Raw genomic sequence first — 23,536 nt, forward strand, 5'->3', positions numbered from 1 at the left:
AAAATAGCACCCTATTTTTCTTTCTTGGTTATTTTGCCATGAAATCATACGAATGATTCAGACATTGCTTTGTTTAACAATTAACATTATTGCTTTATCGTCAACATGTTTTATCTAAAATGAGTCTGATAAGAGTTTGAACATATTTTACTGCATGCATTATAAAATGAGGTAATAACTGATAAATTCAACTATGAATTAGTGATTACACTTTGTTACAGATCCAGTATCTGTTTATTATAAGAAGTGACATATAATCAAAACAAAACCGAAAATGTGTTTTATTAGCTAATTATGTCAATATGATATCGAGGCATAAATAGAAAATAAAATAATTGAAAGTAATTATTAAAAAATACATCAACAAGAAAAACCTTATTAAAGATTTTTTGTATTTGCCAAAAGATAATTTTCTAATAAGCCATATCATCTCAATTTAATATATCCATATATGCTGGTATGAACACAGTTGCTGGTACAACTGGCTGTATTTTATTTTTCTTCTTAGAAAACTTATCATTATTGAATTGTGATGTGTTTTATGTTACTGTGTTGTGTGGATGTTGCAGCAGTTCTTTTATCTGAAAAAAAATTCTTAGAAGGGAGACAATAAATATTACCTTGACCTTGATTATGTGGCTAATACTTTATACTAATGTCTTATTATATAAACTGAAAATATTTATGAGTTGTGAAGGACAATATGATTCATTTTTACACCTCTATTTGAATTTGAAAAAATGCTGGGTTATTTTCTGGCAATCATGTTGTTTCTGGACAAAACCAAACCCGCTGGGTTTGAATTTTATCTGGGTTCTTTCAACCCAAAATGCTGGGTTGTTTTAGCCCATTGTTGGGTCAAATATAAACATCACCGGCTGAGTTTGTCATTTTTGATAATGTTCAGTGCTTGTCTTCACTGCTATCTGCTTTTTAAAATGAATGGCACAGAGCCAAGGACTGTACATATCCAAATAAATAAACAAATACTCATTCACAGTTCTGTTTCAATATCTAAATATTTTGTTTTCAAATCTGGTTTCTTAAACTGGGATGTAAACAAACACACAAAATTACACATTTGCACACCTGCTCAGAAGTGTACATACATACAAACACAATGTTCACAGACATAGCCTACATTTAAATGTATGTATTTGGTTGACGAAAAGCGACTCAAAGTTAATTCAAGTTATACAATTTGGGATTGAACATGTAAGCTTTTGCGCTGCTAACACAATACTCAACCAGTTAAGCTATAGGAAATACATATAACATCACAATTTGTCTTTTTCCACTGAATCTTTTTTAACATCCAAGATATGGTTATTCTGCGACTGTTTTTGTTCTGGACTTTATTGTACTTTCTCTGCATCAAGGAAGTCAATAATATCAATGGCTTTAATGCCATTTCCTAATAAAAAGCAAAATCCCACAGTGTTTGGTCAAATCAATATGACCTTTGATCTTGAGGGTTTCGGACCCCATTGTCAGATCAATCAGAGATATTTGCTGGCACGTGTAAGCGTAATGAAAACATTTATAACTACAGTGCCATTAAATAAATATTAACCCTTGTATTGTGTTCGATTTTTGTGACAATTTTGATGGAGCGGGTCAAATTGACCCGCATTGGATTCAGTGCAATTACTTAAATATCACATTATGAAAAACAAGAAGAAATTAGGTATGAACAGGACCATTTTAGTATCAGTATTTACCACACATTATTAACACTTAAAATTAACCACAATTTTTAACATGTTTGTTTTAACAAATGTTGCACAAAAACTGTTGCAAAATTTACCATTTTAAATTTAAATTAAATATGTTTTTTACATACTTATGTTTAAAACATCCTAAATAAACAATTTAATATTGCTGTGAAATGAAATGATGCTTTTCTTTTCCTAAACAGGCTTATCTTTTGTTCTTGAGGCTCATTGTGCAAATTCAAGAACATGTGCACACATCAAACATGTGTTTTCTGACTTCTTGCATTTTACACAAATGGTGCTTATTTTGGTGTCATGTTTTGTGGGGCACAACTAGCATCACATGTATTCACCTCTCTATTTTCTGTGGGTCTGAATTCATCTGCTTTACATACATTGAAAATAGAAATGATAGTTCACATTTACTTTTCTGTGTCTGAGGAAGTCTTTATCAGTACTGAAAATAGTGAGGAAAAGCTCACTTATCCTCTTCAGGGTAGTAAAACACCAACATATACGCAATAAATGTATTTAATTTGTGTCTATACAGTTGCCTTGGAACAAACAAACATGGGTCAAATTGAACCGCGAACATCAAAATCTTAACAAAAATCATTATTTATGCTAAAAAAACCACTTCAAAACACATCAGTGTATCCTAACTTTGTATGCATGTTTCATGGCCCTTAATGAGAAAAAGTGACAAAATGTCTGGAAGAAAACAGTAACTCAAGTAGTATTTCATATACATTGTAAATAGAAATGATAGCTCACCATATGTGTCTGTAAAAGTCTTTTTCAGTACTCAAAAGAGTGAGGAGAAGCATTTTTACCCCCATTTCAGGATAGTAAAACACCAATAAAGCAACACACACTAAAAATATATATTTAATTTAGGTTGATACAGTTGCTTTGGAACAAAACAAAATGTGGGTCAAATTGAGCCGCGAACCTCAAAATCGTTACAAAATTATTTTGGTACACTTCAAAACTTATCAGCATCTCCAAACTTTGCATGCATGTTCATGGCCATAAAAGAGAATAAGTCAAAACATTTTAAGAATAAAATCACAGGTTAACTGGTTTGTCCGACAGCTTAAGAATCAAAACGGGTCAAATTGACCCGGAACATAATGTGTTGACTTATACTAGTCATACTGTTGTCTATGACTTACGGTAAGCAAAATAAAAAATCTTTATTTTATTTCTTCATATATCGATTAGAAAGACTTTGGAACATATTCCCAAAATTAGTCAGTCAGCCTTATCACTGATACAAAAACTGATACAAGATTTGATTGAACTGATACAAACTTTTATTGGATACTTGCATTTAATCTCATTAATGTCAGCAAGTATATTAATGAGATCTTATTTGTTTTTTTTTTTCTTATTGGAAAACACTACAAATAAAATTTGAAATTAAATAAGCCTTTTATTCTTCAATACATTTGGTATATAAATAACTGAAAACTCCATGCAGTCATTTGAGCTATAAGAAGCTTTGAGATAAAAAATTTTACATTAAGAAAGTGATGTCATTCACTTTTGTTATCCAGTTTTTCACTTTGTTTTGATGAGATCAGAATAAACTCCTAAGTGATAAACAGAACCTTAAAAGCATTACTTAACCTGTCAGTCAAAGCCATATGAGCAATGCCAATCCAATCGAATCATGGGCTCATTATCTGGACTTTATCTACAGTTTCAACTTTGTCCCAGAACATAGAGTTGTGTTAAAGAAACGCACATACACACAACGCATGAGTGAATAATCCAGAAGACAACGCAGGAGTCTCTGTTTTCTTTCTGGATTTAACATTTTGATATTTTCTACCTAGATCATCATGGCACTTCTCTCAGATATGGTAAAGTATTGCATTTTATTTGGTTTAACTTTGTATTTTTGTTATTGTCTGTGTCATGAGGTTGTTATCAGGAAGTAATGCTGTATTTATGGTTAGTGTTTATTATTATTTAACATTATTACAAACTGTTTTAATAATTCTTGTAAGCTGTCTCAGGTTTAAGTATTGGAGCCATATCAATGTTTATATTTAATATAATTAAAGGAATAGTTCACCCAAAAATGAAAATTCTTTCTCGCTCTCATGTTGTTAAAAAACGATATAAACTTCATTGTTCTGATAACAATGAACCCGATCAAAAGACTTCCATATAGGAACAAAGAATACTATGGAAGTCAATGGGGCTTTTGATCGGTTTGGTTTTGATCAGTCAAAGGTTCTTAGAAGTTTTTATAATCTAAAGCACATTTTCACTACAAAGAACCTTTATTGAAACTCTTGGAATATCTAAGCTATGACAATATTAAGATCTCTTCCTTATCTCCATTTGTGTTCAAATGTACATTCATGCGTTTGGCAAATGTTTATATCCAAAGTCACTCACTGTGCCTTTAAGCTATACATTTTATCAGTAAGTGCGTTCCCTAGGAATCAAACCCACAACCTTTTGCCCTGCTAATGCAATGCTATCATTTAAGCTACAGGAACATTTAATCTGACTGCTGTTCAATTGCTCATTAAGATTAATCTTTTTAATTTTTTTGTGATAATGATCTTTTGTACACGTAAACAAGATTTAACAACCCAAAGGTCTTCAGCGAGTTTTTCCATTAGGAAAGGATAAAGTAGATCTTCAGAAAATAATCTTACACCATTAACCTGAAATGTTGTAATTACCCACAGCTGCTCATGCATTAGAAATGTTTGTCATGGCAATAGATTACTTTGCTATCTTGATTTACTAGAGCAATCACTTTATTCAAAGCTATAAATGAAACTTTCAGAGCTGTAAGATTGCTCTGAGTATTTCAAGTGTGTGTGGGTGCGTGCATGTGTGTCTGTGTATGTGTGTGCATCTGGTCTTATTTAGATCTCAAATTGGTTTGGTGTTAAATTGCAAATAACCCCTAAAAACTTGAATGCTATGTCTTTGTTTTGGTTTGATTTTTGCCATGGTGGTGGTTTATGTGCTTTGCCTTCGGGCAATAGCACAAACCATATAAAACTGTTTAGATGTGATAAGCTTATCTAACTTTTAGGGAAATGAATCAAGGTATGCCTTTTTATTGTTAGCAGGCAGACAATCATAGATTTTGAGATATGTCGTATCTGAAAATCCAAGATAAAAAGAGCATGGAAGGGCCAGTTGGGTCTAAGAAAATATTACTGTAGCATTTCAGTTATCATACAATGTCTATTACAAACACACTACACCAGAGTGATGCATAAACACCCTACTGTCATTTTAATGGTTATTTACCAAACAAATATGGACAGAAAGCACATGAATTAGTGATTCAAAGTCAATTGCTTCTGACTTGACAGTCCTGAGTATCTATGTGCTATACTAATTCAACAGTCTGATGCTTGGTAGGCTAACAGCTTAAAAATATTTTCAAATATAATTTTAAATATTTTTTAAAATATATAAAAATGGTCAAACAAATATATGTGTTGAAATATATGAAGAGTTTGGTTCCAAAATGAGATTACTCAAAACATGTTTATTATTATGTTATCATGTTTTTATTATGTTTTATTGCTACTTAACTGTATTTTTTTGTTATAAAGGCTTAAAAATAAAAAGGAAGCAAGCAAAATAAAGCAACTGCAGTTTCGTTGATATTAATTGTAATGCACAATCAAAATTTTATCTGGTTTTGGAACCAAACTCTTCATATTTTGAAATATGTTTACAAAAATGTATTTTTCACCAATTTATTTTTTGGCCATTTTTGTTTGTTTTAAAAGATATTTTAAAAATAAATATATTTTAAAACATTTTAAATTTAGGCGAATTGACAGAAATGTTTTTTTTACAAACTTGTAAACATAATAGGTTTGAAAAGGTTACAATTAAATATATTTTAAACTGCAAAATATACTTATTTTTTATTTTATACATATGTATACATTTTATAATTTATACCTTTTATACAAACTTCTATATTTTGTCTGGGAAAACATATTTTTTGTTTGTATTCAGTTGTATCAGTTGTATAAGAAATGTATATGTTGCCCCTGAAATACATTTTGAAATATATGCTAATATATGAAGGTTAAAACTAAATATATTTTAAATTCAAAAATATAAATATATTACACTGTAAAAAATAATTTGCTACCTTAGAATTTTTTGTTAAATCAACTCAGATTTACATGTTTTCATGTCAACAGAGATGAGTTGTCACAACTTATTGTCAGGACTCTGCCTTGAAGTCTTGTGTTATATTTGTATTTTGTCATGGTGGCAGAGTTCTGGCAGTCCCAGGCCTTGTGTGGAGGTTCATGCCTTGTTTTTGTGTGGCATGTGCCTCCGGTGTCTTGTCATTTGTCCCCGCCCCCTCGTTCTCCTGCTTATTGTTAATTATCACTTATTCCCATCACCTGTTCCCTCCTCGTTATCTTGTTTAGTTTCTCTTATATAATGTTCTCTTGTCCTTAGTTCTGTGCAGGTTCATTTTGTATTGTCAGTGTGTGATCCAGTATTGTCAAGTCAAGTCAAGAGTTTTATTGTCAAGTCAAGTCTAGTCTAGTGTTTTGTGTCAGCAGTCTATGCTGTATGCCCCCACGTGGGCTTTTGTTTGTCTTGTTGATTATTAAAATCCTTTGTTAACCCCTTCATCGTCCGCTATTGGGTTCATCTGTGCTATCCCTAACAGAATGAACCTGCCAACATTGAACCCAGCGACGGTGTCGGGGTCAGCTGCAGCCCCCGTTTTTGTTTTGTTGCCGGTCGTGGTACGTCCTCTCCCGGAGTGGCTTAACAGAGGGGTCCGTGACAGGTTCTTCTCCGAGCTGTGGAGGGCAGCTGTAAATTCAGATCCGGACCTTGAGGACTAAGCGGCCTCTTTCGGCCCAATCTCCGGCTTGGCCGCTGTGTGGTTTCCTCTTGGGCTGGTCGAGCCCGCGCCGCCCACCGAGCCCGCGCAGTCCGCGCCGCCCACCGAGCCCGCGCAGTCCGCGCCGCCCACCGAGCCCGCGCAGTCCGCGCCGCCCACCGAGCCCGCGCAGTCCGCGCCGCCCACCGAGCCCGCGCAGTCCGCGCCGCCCACCGAGCCCGCGCAGTCCGCGCCGCCCACCGAGCCCGCGCAGTCCGCGCCGCCCACCGAGCCCGCGCAGTCCGCGCCGCCCACCGAGCCCGCGCAGTCCGCGCCGCCCACCGAGCCCGCGCAGTCCGCGCCGCCCAACGAGCCCGCGCAGTCCGCGCCGCCCAACGAGCCCGGGCATCAGCTGCAGCCTCCACCACCCAAGCCCCCTTGGACTGTTTTGTTTGATTAATGCCATGGACTTCTGTGTGTCTGATTTAGTTTCGTTATTATCTTGTTTTTGGCACCTTTTGTTATGTTTTATTCTGATGTGTTCATTGTCTGGTCATGTTGTTATCTGTCGTGTTCTTGTCTTGTGTGTTCCCTTTTGGGACGCCAGGTGGCGTCCTTTGAGGGAGGGCTACTGTCAGGACTCTGCCTTGAAGTCTTGTGTTATATTTGTATTTTGTCATGGTGGCAGAGTTCTGGCAGTCCCAGGCCTTGTGTGGAGGTTCATGCCTTGTTTTTGTGTGGCATGTGCCTCCGTTGTCTTGTCATTTGTCCCCGCCCCCTCGTTCTCCTGCTTATTGTTAATTATTACTTATTCCCATCACCTGTTCCCTCCTCGTTATCTTGTTTAGTTTCTCTTATATAATGTTCTCTTGTCCTTAGTTCTGTGCAGGTTCATTTTGTATTGTCGGTGTGTGATCCAGTTTTGTCAAGTCAAGAGTTTTATTGTCAAGTCTAGTCTAGTGTTTTGTGTCAGCAGTCTATGCTGTATGCCCCCACGTGGGCTTTTGTTTGTCTTGTTATTATTAAAATCCTTTGTTAACCCCTTCATCGTCCGCTATTGGGTTCATCTGTGCTATCCCTAACACTTATAAAATATAGTTAAGAAAAGTTAACTTAATTTTATAAGTTATAACAACTCACCTGTAGTTATAACAACTCATCTTTAGTCAAGATGAATAATGGTGAGTTGAAATGACTTGTAAATCCGAGTTGATTTAACAAAACATTTTGAGACAGCAAAGTAGGCTTTATTTTCTACAAAATGTATTAAACATATAATATTATGTAACATAACATGTTAGGGGTTTTAGATCAATGAACATGCTACATGAATAAATGTAAATGACAAATGTATTAAAAATTTACATTTATAATCACTAAGCAAAAGTATGAGCTATAGTGAAGTTTCAGCTCAAAATACCCCACAGATCATTTGTTATATCATGTAAAAAAGGCCGCGATTTGGGTGGGAGCAAAAACGCACTGTTGTGTGTCTGTACCTTTAAATGCAAATGAGCTACAGCTCTTTACTTCCTTACAAACAGGCTTTCAGTTAAAATATATCTGGTTAAAGGGATAGTTCACCAAAAATTGAAAATATTTTTCAATATAAACACTGCTCATCTTAATCTTCTTGGCATCAGGCAGCAGCTTCTTATAAACTGAGAAAATGTCTCTGACTAGCAATCATAAATTAAATCTCTTTAATATCTCAAACGTCTTTGTTCTAGAAGACAAGCAGATAAAATCTGCGACTAAAGTTTATTGCCTCTAAGATTTTATTCCTGAGAGACTCCAGAAATCCTACGTCTGCAATTAAAGATCTTATTATATTATTAATATTCCTTAAAGAGATTTGCTATCTGCATACTCTAATTATATGTAAAGTTAATTTGATGTCCAAAGTCTCTTTTTTTCATGTCACATGGACTACTTTGATGATGTTTTACTACATGGACTAAATCTAAAACATCTTAAACTGTGTTCTGAAAATAAACGGAGGTCTTACGAGTTTGGAACAACTTGAGGGTGAGGCATTAATGATAATATTTTTATTTTTTGGTGAACTATCCCTTTAACCAGATATATTTGAACTGAAATGTTTCTCAATTCTAAGAACGCAAAGAACGAACTTGCGTTCTCGTGGAGACTGGTCTTGCCAGGCGACCTTGGAAGAACGAACTCAGAAGGTCGCAAGAACACAGAACGCACTTGTGAGAACTGAGATGTGTGCGATCTTCCTGCTGGTCACGTGACCTCCCCAGATTTCAACCCGCAGGTCCGCACTCGATGCATCCTCGATATCAAGAACACATCCGGGTATTTTCACGCGTCTTCTGTACTTGCGTTCTTGAGAATTGGAATTGAACTTCGACTGTTTATGATGACGTAGAGCGAGAACACAAGGACGCAAGATCGCTGAAGAACGCATATTGAGAAACAGCTACTGTCTGTTTGTAAGGAAGTAAAGAGCTGTAGCTCATTTGCATTTAAAGGTACAGACACACAACAGCGCGTTTTTACTCCCACCCAAATCGTGGCATTTTGTACATGATATAATAAATGATCTGTGAGGTATTTTGAGCTGAAACTTCACAGCGCATTCTGGGCACACCTGAGATTTAAATTACATCTTGTAAAAATGCCATAATAGGTGCCCTTTAATGACCTCCATATCAATACTGTTCTTCTGGGAAGGAACCTGACATTGCTTGTATCTCTCTCATCTTAACTCAGGGTTACTCAGGACTTGAACTGCTTGATCTTCTGCTTGAACAGCCCCATAACATCTCTCATGTGGAGAGCAATGGTGACCATGCCAACCCCGTGTGGTCAATTGCAGAGCAAAATGTGAGTTTGATCATGTGACCTGAGCTAATCTGATGTGTACTCAGATCCGAGTACACATGCTGAGTCTTTTACTTTTAGTTTTTTCAAAGTGACATCGTGTTGATGTAAACACAAAGAGAGACAGACGGCACGACCCAGATGTGCCTGTCAACCCCACAGCCATTTTAGATGTGTTCATGGTACAATAAAACCCTATTCTTACCAAGAGGACTTGTTTTTAGGATAATGAAAGCAATTTTTTTTTTTATATATTCCTGCGAACCTTTTCAGTGTTTGATAAATGTATTTTTAAATAATGCCTTTTCATTTTTCACTTGATGCAGTTATGGTTCTGCTAATTTTAATATAAAAGTCTTGTTTTAAGAATAAAATACTTATGCAACATCATGTTGACCCTGGGACAACATTTCAATCAACCAATCGGATTTCAGAAATAAGTTTTCAGTTTGTTTCAAGTTTAAGCTTACATCTATTGTTTAACTTCTAATTTTCCTCAGATTTGGGGTTCAGTTATGGTTATGGCTTGGTCCAGGTTTAGGTTTTATTAAAAAAAATGTTGTAATGAGGATGTCTTTCACTTGGCAAAATCAGGTTGAGCGACAGCTATATGATGCTATGATGTCCGCAGATTTTGTCTCATGATGAGGACGTTGTCGATAACTTCCTGGACTCCCTGTTGCAAGCGTCAGACGGTGTGTCGAACCCTTGCTCACCTCTGTGGGTCTCCTCCCCGTGTGACAGCGGAATCAGTGACGACACCCCGTCAGATCACCTGGACAGCCCGCTGCCGCCCGACTCTATCATCCTTCCTCACCAACCTTATCTTCATCCTCATCATCTTCAACAGAGGGGAGAAGTGCAGAGAGCACCCGGCACAAACCACAAGGCTGATATCTCCATTGATCTGGGTCAGAAATCCATCAAATAACTCAAAGCTTTCATTTCAAAGCAGTAGTAGATGTAGTAATTACAACAGAATTACAACAGCTCTCGACAAGGGAACCCTTTGATCTCTCTAAAGTAATAGATAGTAATGACAAACCCAAGCTTTATCGTGGTGTTTCATTTGGTATACAGACTTGAGGTCACCAAAAAGCCAGTAAATTGGATAATTGCCGTGTTTGTTCTTGCTGCTTGTAAACATCCTCTTCATGTGTACAAGATACTTCATGCACAAGATAAGATGCATCATACCGCACTTATTTTGCAAGCTTCAACTCTGCTATTGTGATCACATTCTCAAAAACAATTCACTTTGTAAGGCCCGCTTGCTTCAACCTTAACCAATTGATTCATCTATTTCACTCTTTAATCACAACACAGAGTCCTTGCCCTAAAATATATGAAATGCACCTTACTTTACTTGTTTTGTTTATGTTTAAAAAATAGACAAACTTTTGTGGTTTATTCAAGGTTGAAAATGTCAGAATAAAAGATATAATAGTATATTGAAATATTTTATACAAGATTAAATAAAAACATATATATATATCAAAACCTAATATCTAGCTTAAAAGTAAAATTTTACACAGAAATACATAGGGCCCTATTTTAAGGATTACAGCGCATTGTCCAAAGCGCACGGTGCACGGTCTAAATGGGCGTGTCCAATTCCACTTCTGCTAAATTGACGACGGGAAAAATGGTTTGCCGAGCGCAGGGTCGAAAAAGGGTTGTTCATATTCTCTTAATGAGTAATGGGTGCGTTTTGGGTGTAACGTGCAATAAACCAATGAGAGTCTTATCTCTCATCCCCTTTAAAAGCCAGTTGCTCTGGCGCTATGTCTAATCCCTATTTAGATGACGGACTTTATAAACTGAAAAACTAAGTGGAGGAAGAAGACCAACAGTTTAAGATTAATGTTACAAAATTGTGTTGTTTTCATTTTAATTGAAATTTTAAAGCTTTTCTTTCAGTTATCGAAGTACAAATAGCAGGCTTTTAATTGCTGTAATTGTATTGATATCCTACATAATCATTGTAATCTCATAAAATAATTAGCAAATATGCAAGGTTTGTACTCTAAAAATACAAACAAGAGATAAAGAATTTACAAACGTGCAAAGAGCCGAAGCGTTTTATCATTCGGACAGCGCCATTGGACTTTTAAAAAGCATTACTTAAAATGTTTCTCATCTCACCATATCCACAGGTACAGTGTCATCATATTCAATAAATCCGTGGGAATGCATTTAAAAACATTTAAAAATAGATGCATTTGTTTAAAGCAAAGCATTTATTTACTTACCAGGCTACAGGTGAAGCAGCTCTTTAGCCTTCTAACGTCTCATAATCGGTCCTCATTTATGTCCAAGAGACTCAATTATAATATTTTACATTCAATCCTTTAATCTTTCATATTTAAAAGCTTTTTTGTGCTGCTGCGCATTCATGTATGTGATAAGCAAACCCGTGTTGTCGTCCCGTTTTATGGCGCATATTACTAACACGCTCTTTAAATAATAAATAAACATATTGCACCATTGACTTTATACTTTAGAGCAGGTTTTTGTTGGTCAATGGCCAAAAATAAATTGCAATAGCAATGCGCCAACAATGCGCCTGAACACACCTCGTTTTCAGACCAGAACGCCCATGGGCGCAAAAGGGGGTGCAAATGCATTTGCTATTTAAACAACATGGCGGTAAACGTGAAAAATTATCATTGCGCCGCGTTGAAACTAGCAAAAGACACTTGTGTCGCGCATTGCCCATAAATGATAGAGCCCATAAAGTCACTGTAAAAATGTAAAGTAGGTTTCACTTAAAAAATACTTTAACATGGTTACACCTGCTTATAATTTCTCACTTTAACATTTGAAATTGGAAAAAAAAATTTTTTAGGTGTTACCAATTGAAGTGATTTTCACTTTCAATTTTCTAATTTTAACCCTTTAACTGTTACTTTTGAGTGGGGGTGAAAAGATGATCTGGGCTGCGTTCCCCGAAACCTTCTTAGCTCTACGTCGTTCTTAAGTTGTACCTTAAGCTGTACCTTATCGTTAATACGTGTTTCCCCGAAACGTTCTTAGTTACGTATCACTTCTGTAAGACATTCGTTCGGAAGGTTGGTCTGGAGCACTCTTAGCTATACCTTATCCCACTTGACTCCGCTAGGGGCCATCACTGTGATAAAAGCTTACGTATATTGCAGTCTATATAACTAAATATCTATAAAAAAAAGTTGAAGTACACTCCGTGTTAAATTAGGCATTTTTTTATTTAAAGAATAAGAAATTCACATAATTAGACATCATTACACTGGTGGTTGTTAGATTTTAAACTATTAAAAAAACATTTTGGGTTTAGGAGTTGGTGAAACTATGGCAGGCAGCTGCTATACAGCGAATCTTACTATTTCATTTATGCATTTCAAATCCGTTAAATCTTTAGTTTACCGGCTATTTTAGCTGCAATAAAACAAATCAAGTAAAATCGCATGCCACGGGAGCACATTCATCACAAAATCATAATTGTTGATTTTCCTAAATATTATTATTGATGTTAAGTCGACTTTGCATCGAAGTTTTTAATTTTGAGGCAGCTGCATGCCATATTCTTTATAAACACTCAAAAGAAACTGCTCCACTTGATTATTGCTTGTATAAGGTCAACAAATTTTCCACATTAAAACTAATCAAAGCTAAAATCTAAATCAATCATAATATATATTTATATATCATATAATATATATTTTTATGTTATATTTAAGTTAAACAGACAGGCGCGGGCGCGCGGCTCCAGAAATGCGTCCATTAAGCGTTTTATCCGCATTGTCCAAGCACATACACGCGTGAACAAATGAACAACAATTTGTTTTTATTTTAAGTGTAATGCCAAGCCAGGTGACTTGCGCACGACCCACCTTATTCCCCTGTGCAACGCATTTATTGGGAACCCTAATATAAATTATCCAAGGAATAATTGATGCATTGGAGCAGTTTATGCATTATACTTTATATTTAGTTGTTTGCAATTTGAAATATTTTTACCAGATATTCCTAATAAATGTAACTTGAACTATTTCTGAAATGTTTCTTTAATAAATAACACCGCTCTCTCATAACGCAGCGAAGTACGTATTACATAAAGTGATCAATTGATTGTCGAGCAATCGATATCAACCTATTCAGCACCATCGCCATGGACAGCACCCGGTAACGTCGTACGTAAGAAGGAATACCTTAAGAAACCCGCTAAGGTACAGTTCGGGAAACCCGCCTAGAAAAGGTAAACCTGTAGTTAAGCATTAACTTAAGTGTCTTCGTAGCGCGCTAAGAGTCAACGTTATCGGGAAACGCAGCCCTGCACCTTCAAAAATTACTATAACTCTGGCATTCTTTGGTCTAGAAGTTAAATCCTGGTATCTTTTTAAAGAAGACACTTTATAGTTTTGAAGTTGCGAATATTAAATAAAAAAGTTATACCATTTTAAAAGTTATTTAAATAATAAAAATAAAGTAAAAAAGCGATAAAGTATGTATTCATAAAATAAAAATCCCAAAATCACAAACATAAGGTTTCTGTCACACCTGTAGTGGTTTTACCAATAGGTGTCAACGGTAAGCTCCATTATTTATTAATAAATTATAATTAATAAATTACTGTCTCTGCATGATTTTTCCAACGATATGTTGTAAAGATTTTTGAAGATTCATAGATTAATGTAAAGAATATTACAATTATGAATATATACAAATTCATATGTACTCCTACAGGGTCAGTGACAATTTACAAAATGACTGTCATTATACAATTTCTATCATCAAATGGCCTTGAATGAAACTATTCATAGAGCTTTCCAACAATATATAGTTTGTCAAGGTTATTTCAGGTTTATAGGATATTTACAAATAAATATGTAATAAGAACTTGGGCCCACCTGTTGGCCCGCAACATTTAGAAAATGACAATTTTTTATGTTGTTGAAATAACAAAATACATTCTTAGAGATTTCCAACGATATATCGTTTGTCAAGATTGGTGTAAGTTTAGACTATGAACTTATTGTTTTAAATATGTAATGCCAAACGTCCCATCTGTGAGTTAGTGAAAAGTTAACAAAAAGTGTTACCAATTCAAGTAATTTGTTTAAGTAGATCCAAGTTTTACTTTTTACAGTGCTGATTTAGGGCTTTATTTGGTTATAAGCAAAAATCGAATTAAAAAACAGTTTAACATTTTATCAGAAAAAATATTTGTCTGATTAATTGATTAAAGGGATAGTTCATCCAAAAATGACAATTCTGTCATCATTTTCTCAGCATTTTCTGTCATCATTTGCTTACTATCATTTATTAAAATATCTTCTTTTGTGTAGTAATTCATACAGGTTTAGAACAACATGATGATGAGAAAATTAGGACAGAATGTTCATTTTTGGACGAACTATCCCTTTAATCTTAGTGGCAGCACTGTTTATTATATCAGCATCTCTCCTATCTCAGGTTTGAGAACTGAAACAACTTTGATGCATTTTAAATGACATGATTCTGCGTTTGTGTTTATTATATGTGCAGCGGATTGGGAGGTCTGTTTATTCTCTAATGGTCAGCCAAACTCACAATGTGCATCAACAACACAGCGAATTCAACCAACACCAGGTTACCAGCTCACCGTAAAAGACCTGCTACTCTCTAGCATTGGAGAAACAGTGAGTAATGAGCGTGTGTGTGTGTGTGTGTGTGTGTGTGTGTGTGTGTGTGTGTGTGTGTGCGTGTGTGTGTGTGTAAGACAGAAACAGAGAGGAAGAGATGTGTAAAATATATATATAGAAATACAGTGTTAATTATGAGTCATCTGTCAAACTCTCACACTCTGAGATGAGTATGATATCCTCAGGGATGTTAATGTCGGCCGGCTGGAGGAGTCGTGGAAATGTCAGATACTGGACAATAGGACAAGCTGAGATATTTAGAGATAAATTGACAGCAAAAAAAAATAAAATAAAAAAATAAAAGAATTAAAGAGGATTGAGAATTTACTGAACCTTCTGCGTCACCCACCTAAATAGCATTTTAAGCATCATACTGTAGATTCATTTCAATGTTTTGAACTTAATGTAAAGCAGCATTGCATAATGCTTTCTGGAGAAGACAATCCCAGAATCCATTGCGACAGGTGAAAAAAATTGGCTAATGAGAAATGTTATGTAAGGAATAATTGACGACAGGCCGTTGAATTTAGGAAAATATTGCACAACCAAGGTGGTAATACGGCATGATTATTATGCCTGTGCATTATTTTCGAATAAGTCAACGGTCTGTCGTCAATTATTCCTTACATAACATTTTTTTCACCTGTCACAATGGATTTTGGGATCGGAATCAATTATTTCGCTTATACCACGGTTACCACAAACATTGCACTGGTGCTTATTTTAAAGACATTTGACAAGTTAGGTGTGCCAATGAAAAATATTCAACACCCATGAAACATTTCTCAACCAATCAAAATTAAGCATTCAACAGACCCGGGTATAAAATAATAATAATAATAATAATATCTACTCTACATGGACTTCGTTGTTAATCGAAAGTCTACCTAAAGTTAAGTTTGGGTCACAAAAGCTGTTTGGTTATGTTGTCGCCGCCGTACCATGTTAAGGTAGTGTGCACACCAAAGCGTTTAAGCCAGTGGGCGGCGTATGTTTCCAATTGTTTTAAATGGAAGTGGGGCGCTTTTCAAAAAAGCCAGCTGCTGACGGGTTTCGTCCGCAATGAGCACCGACGTTAAAAAGTTTTCAACTTTTGGTGAAACGCTGGGCTCGTCAATGTCCCTTCTCACTTGGCCGTCCAATCATAGCGGAGGAGAGGCGGGACAAATATCACAACGACCAACCCGAACATCAGTCTGATAAATAAAGCAGAAGTATCAAAGCGTTCAGCTGAAAAAAGCTGGCAAGCGCATACAGTCGGCATCCGCCTTGCGCTTTCAGACCCGTTTAAATGCCTTGGTGTGCACGCCCCCTAAATTCAGACTTTACTGTACGAACATTTATTGGTGCAGCCATTGTAATGTTTATGTGTCTGTGTTTCCAGTCCAAACCATCTGACCAGCAATCTCAGCAAGAGCTGATTCTCAACGAGGACGAGAAGAAACTTTTAGCTAAAGAAGGAGTCTCTCTTTCCAGTCAACTGCCTCTTAACAAGGTAAAAACACACACTACAATTTTAACGATCTAAGCGCATGGTCTAAAGTGCATGGTGCAGTTGTATTTAGGGCGTGTCCGAATGCACTTGGGTTGAATCATGGGTGTGTTTTGGGCGTAATGTGTAATAAACCAAGAATCTCATCTCCCATTCCCTTTAAGCCAGTTGCAAGGACTTAACGTATCTGCATTCATCATTACTTCAAATAGGTGCGTCCATGTGTGTGTAATAAGCAGATTATGCATGATTTGCACCCTTCAATAGGTGCATATTATTAACGCTCCCCTAAAGGGGACATTTCACAAGCAACATGATCTCACAAAGTTCCGTGGGATAGTCACGAAATTTTGTGCTCATTTTTCCGTGGCATTCTCACGGATCTTCGCGTTTTTCCGTGGCCCTGCTGCGGACTGTCTTTTTCCGTGGCGTTCTCGCGGATTGGTTGCTCAGCTGCTTTTTCCTGTTTTCAAACCATTTTCGCTTTGGTTTAGGGTTAGATTTGGTGTTTGCATTAGTATGTCACTTTAACTATTGGTTTATACTATTTTTTCTGATTTATTCTTTTATATTTTCTAAACTTTAAACAATTGTCGCCTGGCGTTGGGGTTAGAGTTGGGTTTGGGTAGGGATGTCATTTCATGTAAATCTAACCCTAAACCGAAGCGAAAATGGTAAGAAAATAGGACAAAACAGTTGAGTAACCAATCCGTAAGAATGCCACGGAAAAAGACAGTCCGTAGCAGGGCCACGGAAAAATGCGGAGATCCGTGAGAATGCCACGGACAAATGAGCACAAAATTCCGTGACTATGCCACGGAAATTCGTGAGATCAGGTTGTTCACAAGACTTTTTTAAGATGTCAAATAAATATTTGGTGTCCCCAGAGTACATATGTAAAGTTTTAGCTCAAAATACCCCGCAGTTAATTTATTACAACATGTTAAAATTGCCACTTTGTAGGTGTGAGCAAAAATGTGCCGTTTAAGGGTGTGTCCTTTAAAATGCAAATGAGCTGACCTCTGCACTAAATAGCAGTGTGTGGTTGGATAGTGCAGATTAAGGGGCGATATTATCCCCTTCTGACATCACAAGGGGAGACAAATTTCAATGAGCTATTTTTTCACATGCTTGCAGAAATTAGTTTACTGGGTTGAACTTTTCACATGTTCTAGGTTGTAAAAAGCACTGGGGACCCAATTATAGCAATTAAACATGGAAAAAGTTAGATTTTCATGATATGTTTCCTTTAAATAAATAAAAATATTGATGTTTGATTTAGCCTCTGGCAATAAGCTTGGAAGTTATGAAGCGTTGGTGTGTCAATCTTCAGGGAGCAGAATACAACATTTGCATGTTTTATAGCTCATTATTAGGTTTCAACATGTCACAAATGGTCCTTTTAAACTCATAAGACCCTTTCATCGCAAGTGTTTTTGTTTCAGCCTGATGCAATTATCATTTTCACGTCCATGGCCACGTTGATTAAATAGCAAATGCACCCATCTGTTCGCCGGGGGAGAGGCTGTTGATGAGAATGATTAAAGGAAGTTTTTGTCAAAGTAACATCTTCCCTTTATCTTAAAAACATGGATTTTTTGCTTTCTTCACGTGTAAAAGATAACATCCGTAATCAAGTGGATTTCATTTAGATTCCCATCGCATCTGCTTTAGACCTTTTTGAAATCCACATCAAAAAACATTCGGTAATGAAATAGATGAAATTCAACCTTGGGATTTTAATTTGCTCGTCTGTCACGCTTTGACTAGTATGAAGAAAAGATTCTAAAGAAGATTCGGAGGAAAATCAGGAACAAGCAGTCGGCACAGGAAAGTCGGAAGAAGAAAAAGGAATATGTTGATGGACTTGAGGGAAGGTGAGTATAACTGTGTGGCCCAGTTGTATATCGCTCACTTAATAAAATTTTTTTTAGTGTTGATTGCCGAACCAATTGGGTCTTTCTGTAGCCCAATTCTTAGACATTGCGCTTAGTGGCCCAAAGGTTTCAGTTCAGTTCCCAGGAACACACATGCTAATAAAATGTATAGCTTGAATGCTATGCTACAACCAATAGTGTTTTGTAGCTTGAGTATTGTGTTTGTATGGCAAAAGCTTATTGGTCCAGGAAACACACAACAATAATATGTTTCCAGTACCATAAATGCACTGTAAGTTTTTTTAATAAAAACATTAACTACTTTTATTATTTATTATTACTTAATATAAAATATTCCTTTAATGTTTAATGGTCTGTCATGGACCCAGTACCACATATGAGATACTGTTTGAAAGCTTAGAATCTCTACTTCCTGCAGATATGCATCACTTTGAGATATCTTTTTACTGTAAGAAAGTTATTTACAATTAATTTACACTATTACCCCCCCCCCCATATTTTTTTAAATAATTTAATATTTTAATATAAGCGCAATGGTAAGAAAATAGGACAAAACAGTTGAGTAACCAATCCGTGAGAATGCCACGGAAAAGAAAGTCTGTGGCAGGGCCACGGAAATATGCGGAGATCCGTGAGAATGCCACGGAAAAATGAGCAAAAAATTCTGTGACTATGCCACGGAAATTCGTGAGATCAGGTTGCAAACATGATAATTTGTTGGTAATGACTTGTTTTTTAGATTCATATGGTACTCTATGGGTTAAGACCAGTGTTTTGAATTATGATCAATGATTATGGGGGTCCCCTAGCTAAGCCCCCCTCCCACTGCATGTGCGTCCAATGAAACCATCTATAGCCATATATGCTGGAATGGCGTGAAGAATAAATAAAAAATGAAAAAATTACACAATTCCTACAAAGTATGTTGTCTCCCAAAAACCAAAAACATGTGTCCTTTCATTTGTCACATCCAAAACATATGCAAGTTTCCTTTATCTTAAATAGAAAACTTCAGAATGGCTGATATTATTTTGATTTCTGAACTCGATTAGGGTTTGGGAAAATATAAACAGAAGTTCAATATATTTGTGCATTTTCTGAGAAATGATATTTCAAGTTTATACTGCAAATGTCACATCTATAATGCACTAACCTCAGATACCCTGTTACTGGCACAAATAAAGAGAGGTAGAGTATGACCGAATGAATATTACATCAAAGTAAAACACATTATTAGAAGTATCTGGAGAAGTTGAAATTGAGGTCGAAAGTCATTAAAAAATCCAGTCTTGAACTTATCTTAGCCTGTGATCAAAGGAATAAAATATTCCTGGAAAATTATTTAGAACCAACTAACACACAAAATTCAGGCTTGAAATTGGCCTTTAGAAAAATACGCTGGGTCTATCTGTCCAAAGGACAAATTCATTTCACAGAGAGAAGTGCATACATCGAATCATGCAATCAGTGAAAGTGCCACAGTCATTTGCTTTAGCACAGTTCTGATAGGTCACATGGACGTACACATAGTGTGTAACTCTGATAGACATCAGCAGGAACAAACCATTACAAAAACCATTACTAACAAAATGTCACACATTTACCTCGGTCTTCCTTCGCATGTAGAGAAATGTCACTAAATTATAGTTGTAAGCATCTCTTTCTTTTTTGATTGACCTAAAATAAAATAAAAGAACAGCGCCTTGATCAAACTTCTCAGTTTGCTTAGCAGATAATGTAATGGTTTCCCAACAGGGAAATGCACTTGAGTCTGCTTGAAATATAAAAATATCAAATTTTGTGGTATAGGTGAATCACTTAATGACATTTAATCTGCATATTTGCTTGTAAAGTCCTGGTCCAAAAATGACAAAAATATCCTTAAATGTCTTTAATCACTTAATTCCATACTAAATGTGTCCCTAGACCATAAAACCAGTAGTCATCAAACACAAGTATATTTGTAGCAATAGCATTGCATGGCTCAAGCTTTTTTATATTAGTATATTAAAGGGATACTCCGCTTTTTTCAAAATAGGTTCATTTTTTAGCTCTCCTAGAGTTAAACATTTGATTTTAACCATTTTGGAATCCATTCAGCCGATCTATGGGTCTGACGCTAGCACTTTTAGCATAGCTTAGCATAATCCATTGAATCGGATTAGACCATTAGCATTGCGCTAAAAATGACCAAAGAGTTTAGATATTTTCCTATTTAAAACTTGACTCTTCTGAAGTTACATTTTGTACTAAGACCGATGGAAAATTAAAAGTTTTGATTTTCTAGGCTGATATGGCTAGGAACTATACTCTCATTCTAGCGTAATAATCAAAGACTTTGCTGCCGTAACATGGCTGCACCAGGCGCAATGATATTACGCAACAGCCGAAAATGGTCCTCTGCTATTGAAAGATACCAAGGGGACTATTTTCGGGCGCTGCGTAATATCAGCCTTTAAGTGAAAGATCATGATATTTAGCAAATTGTATACTGTAAATATATCAAAAATGTATCTATCATTAGTAATATGTGTTGCTAAGGACTTCATTTGTACTCGATTTTCTTAATATTTAGATTTTTTTGCACCCTCAGATTTTTATTATATCTCGGCCAAATATAATCCTACCTAATCAACCATACATGAATGGAAAGCTTATTTTGGGGTGCATTAGTCTTAAATAAAATAAATTGACCCTTACGTCTGGTTTTGTGGTCCAGTGTCACATATAGTATGCAAAAATCAATATGTGAAATGATGTCAAAAACCTTAGTATGCAAAAATATAATTTGAGAAATATGGTCCGCTGAGATTTCTCAGTATGGGTGGCATTGACACTTTACCGCATCATGGTTTTTGGAGGCGAGGAGGCGGCAAATTCAAAATGTTTATAAAATCAAAGTATCGGAAAACTAGAAGCCGGACGGCCTTTTTCTAGTGTCATACGAAGAACTGTTTTCAAATTTGAGTATTGTTTTACAACTCTTGAGCAAATTATCTTTCTGGCTGTTGTCAAAGGTGAACAAACACACGGCTCATATGAACATATTGTTTTAACAACATAAAAAAATGGCATTTTTTTAAAGGTGCATTGTGCAAATTTTGAAAAGATCTATACATAACTATATTATCAGTGCTGTATGAAGACCTTATAAATGAACTCTATTGTTTTTATTATCTTAGAATGAGACGTTTTTATCTCCATACACTGCGGGTCCTCTTACATGGATGTCGCCATTTTGCGTCAACATGTTTCTACAGTAGCCCTAAATGGATTGAGCGTGTTTTGTCAAAATGTTGTCTCAGACAATGACACGTTTGTCCTGTGCCAGCTACCGCGTTTTGAAAGGGAGAGGTGAGCTGCATGTGAAGTTGGTTGCAATTCACAATCTCACCACTAAAAATCCACACAGTGGACTTTTAAGTGTGCAGCATTTAGTTATGCATTTTGCAGATGTTTTTTCCAAACAGACTTACAGTGCATTAAAGTTATGCGTTTTACATTTGTAGTATATATGTGCTATCTGGAAATCGACCCCACGACCTTTGAGCTGCTAACGCAATACCAGCCAAGCTACAGAAACACTTACGGTAGGTAAAGAAACATGCATGTAGGCATTGAAAACATACAGCTGAATTTATGATTTAACGGTTAAGCTGATGGATTATTTTTTACTTGGTTATTTTAGTGTTTAGTTAGTGACTTGTGTTTGTAGGTTAAATTGATCAGCGTGATTAATTATGCCGTTTTATCTCATCTAGGATGTCTGCCTGCAGCCAACAAAATCTGGAGCTACACAAAAAAGTCCTACAGCTGGAAAAGACCAACATGTATGTTTAGTTTACAGTATACTATTAGATATACCCTGCTCAGATATGGCTTTACTGTATAAATGTGGGTTATATAATGTATATATGTTATGAAGTAAAACATTTAAAGGGTCTGTGCAATGAAAACATATGTGACCCAATCTGTAAAAAACATTGTTGATTGGATTTGGGGTTAGATTTGGGATTTTCTTTAGGATGTCAGAGGTTTCTTCATGTTTTTTTCTATTTTTAAACTATGGTAGCTTGAAGTTGGGGTTAGAATTGGGGTTTGGGTTAGGATGTAATTTTATGTAACAAGAGTTGTACTAAACCAAAACCCAAGCGACAATGGTAAGACAGAAAAATAAAAAGAAACCAATACATAAAACGACATGAAAAGATGTGCTGTATTAATTGAACGGGAAGGACTGGCATATCATGTGCATGCAAAAATAGAATTTGGCTTATGTATTGCACGACTCCACATACGCACTTCATAAGAATTGGCTCGGGTATCACAGACAGGGTCACAAATATGAATGCTTTGAATTACAGTGGTTACATTATGATTAAAGTGTTGTTAGACACAAGGAGGAGGACTGAAAAGACCAAAGTTAAAACTTCAGACAAAATGACGCAATGACCACATGTATTGAGTACCAGTCTCTCTCTCTCTCTCTCTCTCTCTCAGGTCTCTGATGGAGCAGTTACGTCGACTGCAGGCTCTAGTGATGAACAGCTACAGTAAACCTGCTCAAACTGGCACCTGCATTCTGGTAAGATACCAACACAATGCTTTGATCTAACAAAGACAGACAGACAGAACAGAGCTGTGAATGAGTCAACAGTCAAACATATCAAAGGAAATGTTCAAAGGGAAGAGTTGGACAAAACAGAAAAGAGGTGCATGTACAAAACGAAATAAATGAAATCTGTAGTGACACATTATCCGGGGAAAAGAGATTATTATAAGTGGTGTCAGCATGGATAAAAACCTCACTTCACCATTTCCTGTTATTACATCATTTTGTCAACATGGAAGATAACACTGAGTTCATATTAATACCTCAGAATAACACATTGGTACAAATATATATATATATATATATATATATATATATATGAAGAGTTTGGTTCCAAAACGCAATAAATCCATTTTGACAAATTTTGGTAAAAACGTGTTTTCTATACCAAGAAAGTGACAAGATGAAAACAACTATTTTCTGTTACAAACTTTCACATAGCATCTTTAGGTTATAAAAACAT

At 35.9% G+C, this 23,536-nt stretch overlaps 1 protein-coding gene across 1 annotated transcript in view; it reads left to right on the plus strand.

Annotated features, from left to right (window-relative positions):
* The first annotated feature begins 3,396 nt into the window (after positions 1 to 3,396).
* Positions 3,397 to 23,536, plus strand: part of LOC129443154 (cyclic AMP-responsive element-binding protein 3-like protein 3-A) — a 28,878-nt gene continuing 8,738 nt past the window's right edge. The window contains exons 1-8 of the mRNA XM_073857005.1: positions 3,397 to 3,583; positions 9,301 to 9,414; positions 10,043 to 10,322; positions 14,935 to 15,068; positions 16,456 to 16,566; positions 18,334 to 18,440; positions 22,223 to 22,291; positions 22,962 to 23,046. Of these exons, the coding sequence (XP_073713106.1) occupies positions 3,563 to 3,583; positions 9,301 to 9,414; positions 10,043 to 10,322; positions 14,935 to 15,068; positions 16,456 to 16,566; positions 18,334 to 18,440; positions 22,223 to 22,291; positions 22,962 to 23,046 (921 nt within the window). The 5' untranslated portion in view covers positions 3,397 to 3,562. The remainder of the gene's footprint in view (positions 3,584 to 9,300; positions 9,415 to 10,042; positions 10,323 to 14,934; positions 15,069 to 16,455; positions 16,567 to 18,333; positions 18,441 to 22,222; positions 22,292 to 22,961; positions 23,047 to 23,536) is intronic.

This window comes from Misgurnus anguillicaudatus, chromosome 2, assembly GCF_027580225.2.
Source record: "Misgurnus anguillicaudatus chromosome 2, ASM2758022v2, whole genome shotgun sequence".
Classification (NCBI taxonomy): domain Eukaryota; kingdom Metazoa; phylum Chordata; class Actinopteri; order Cypriniformes; family Cobitidae; genus Misgurnus; species Misgurnus anguillicaudatus.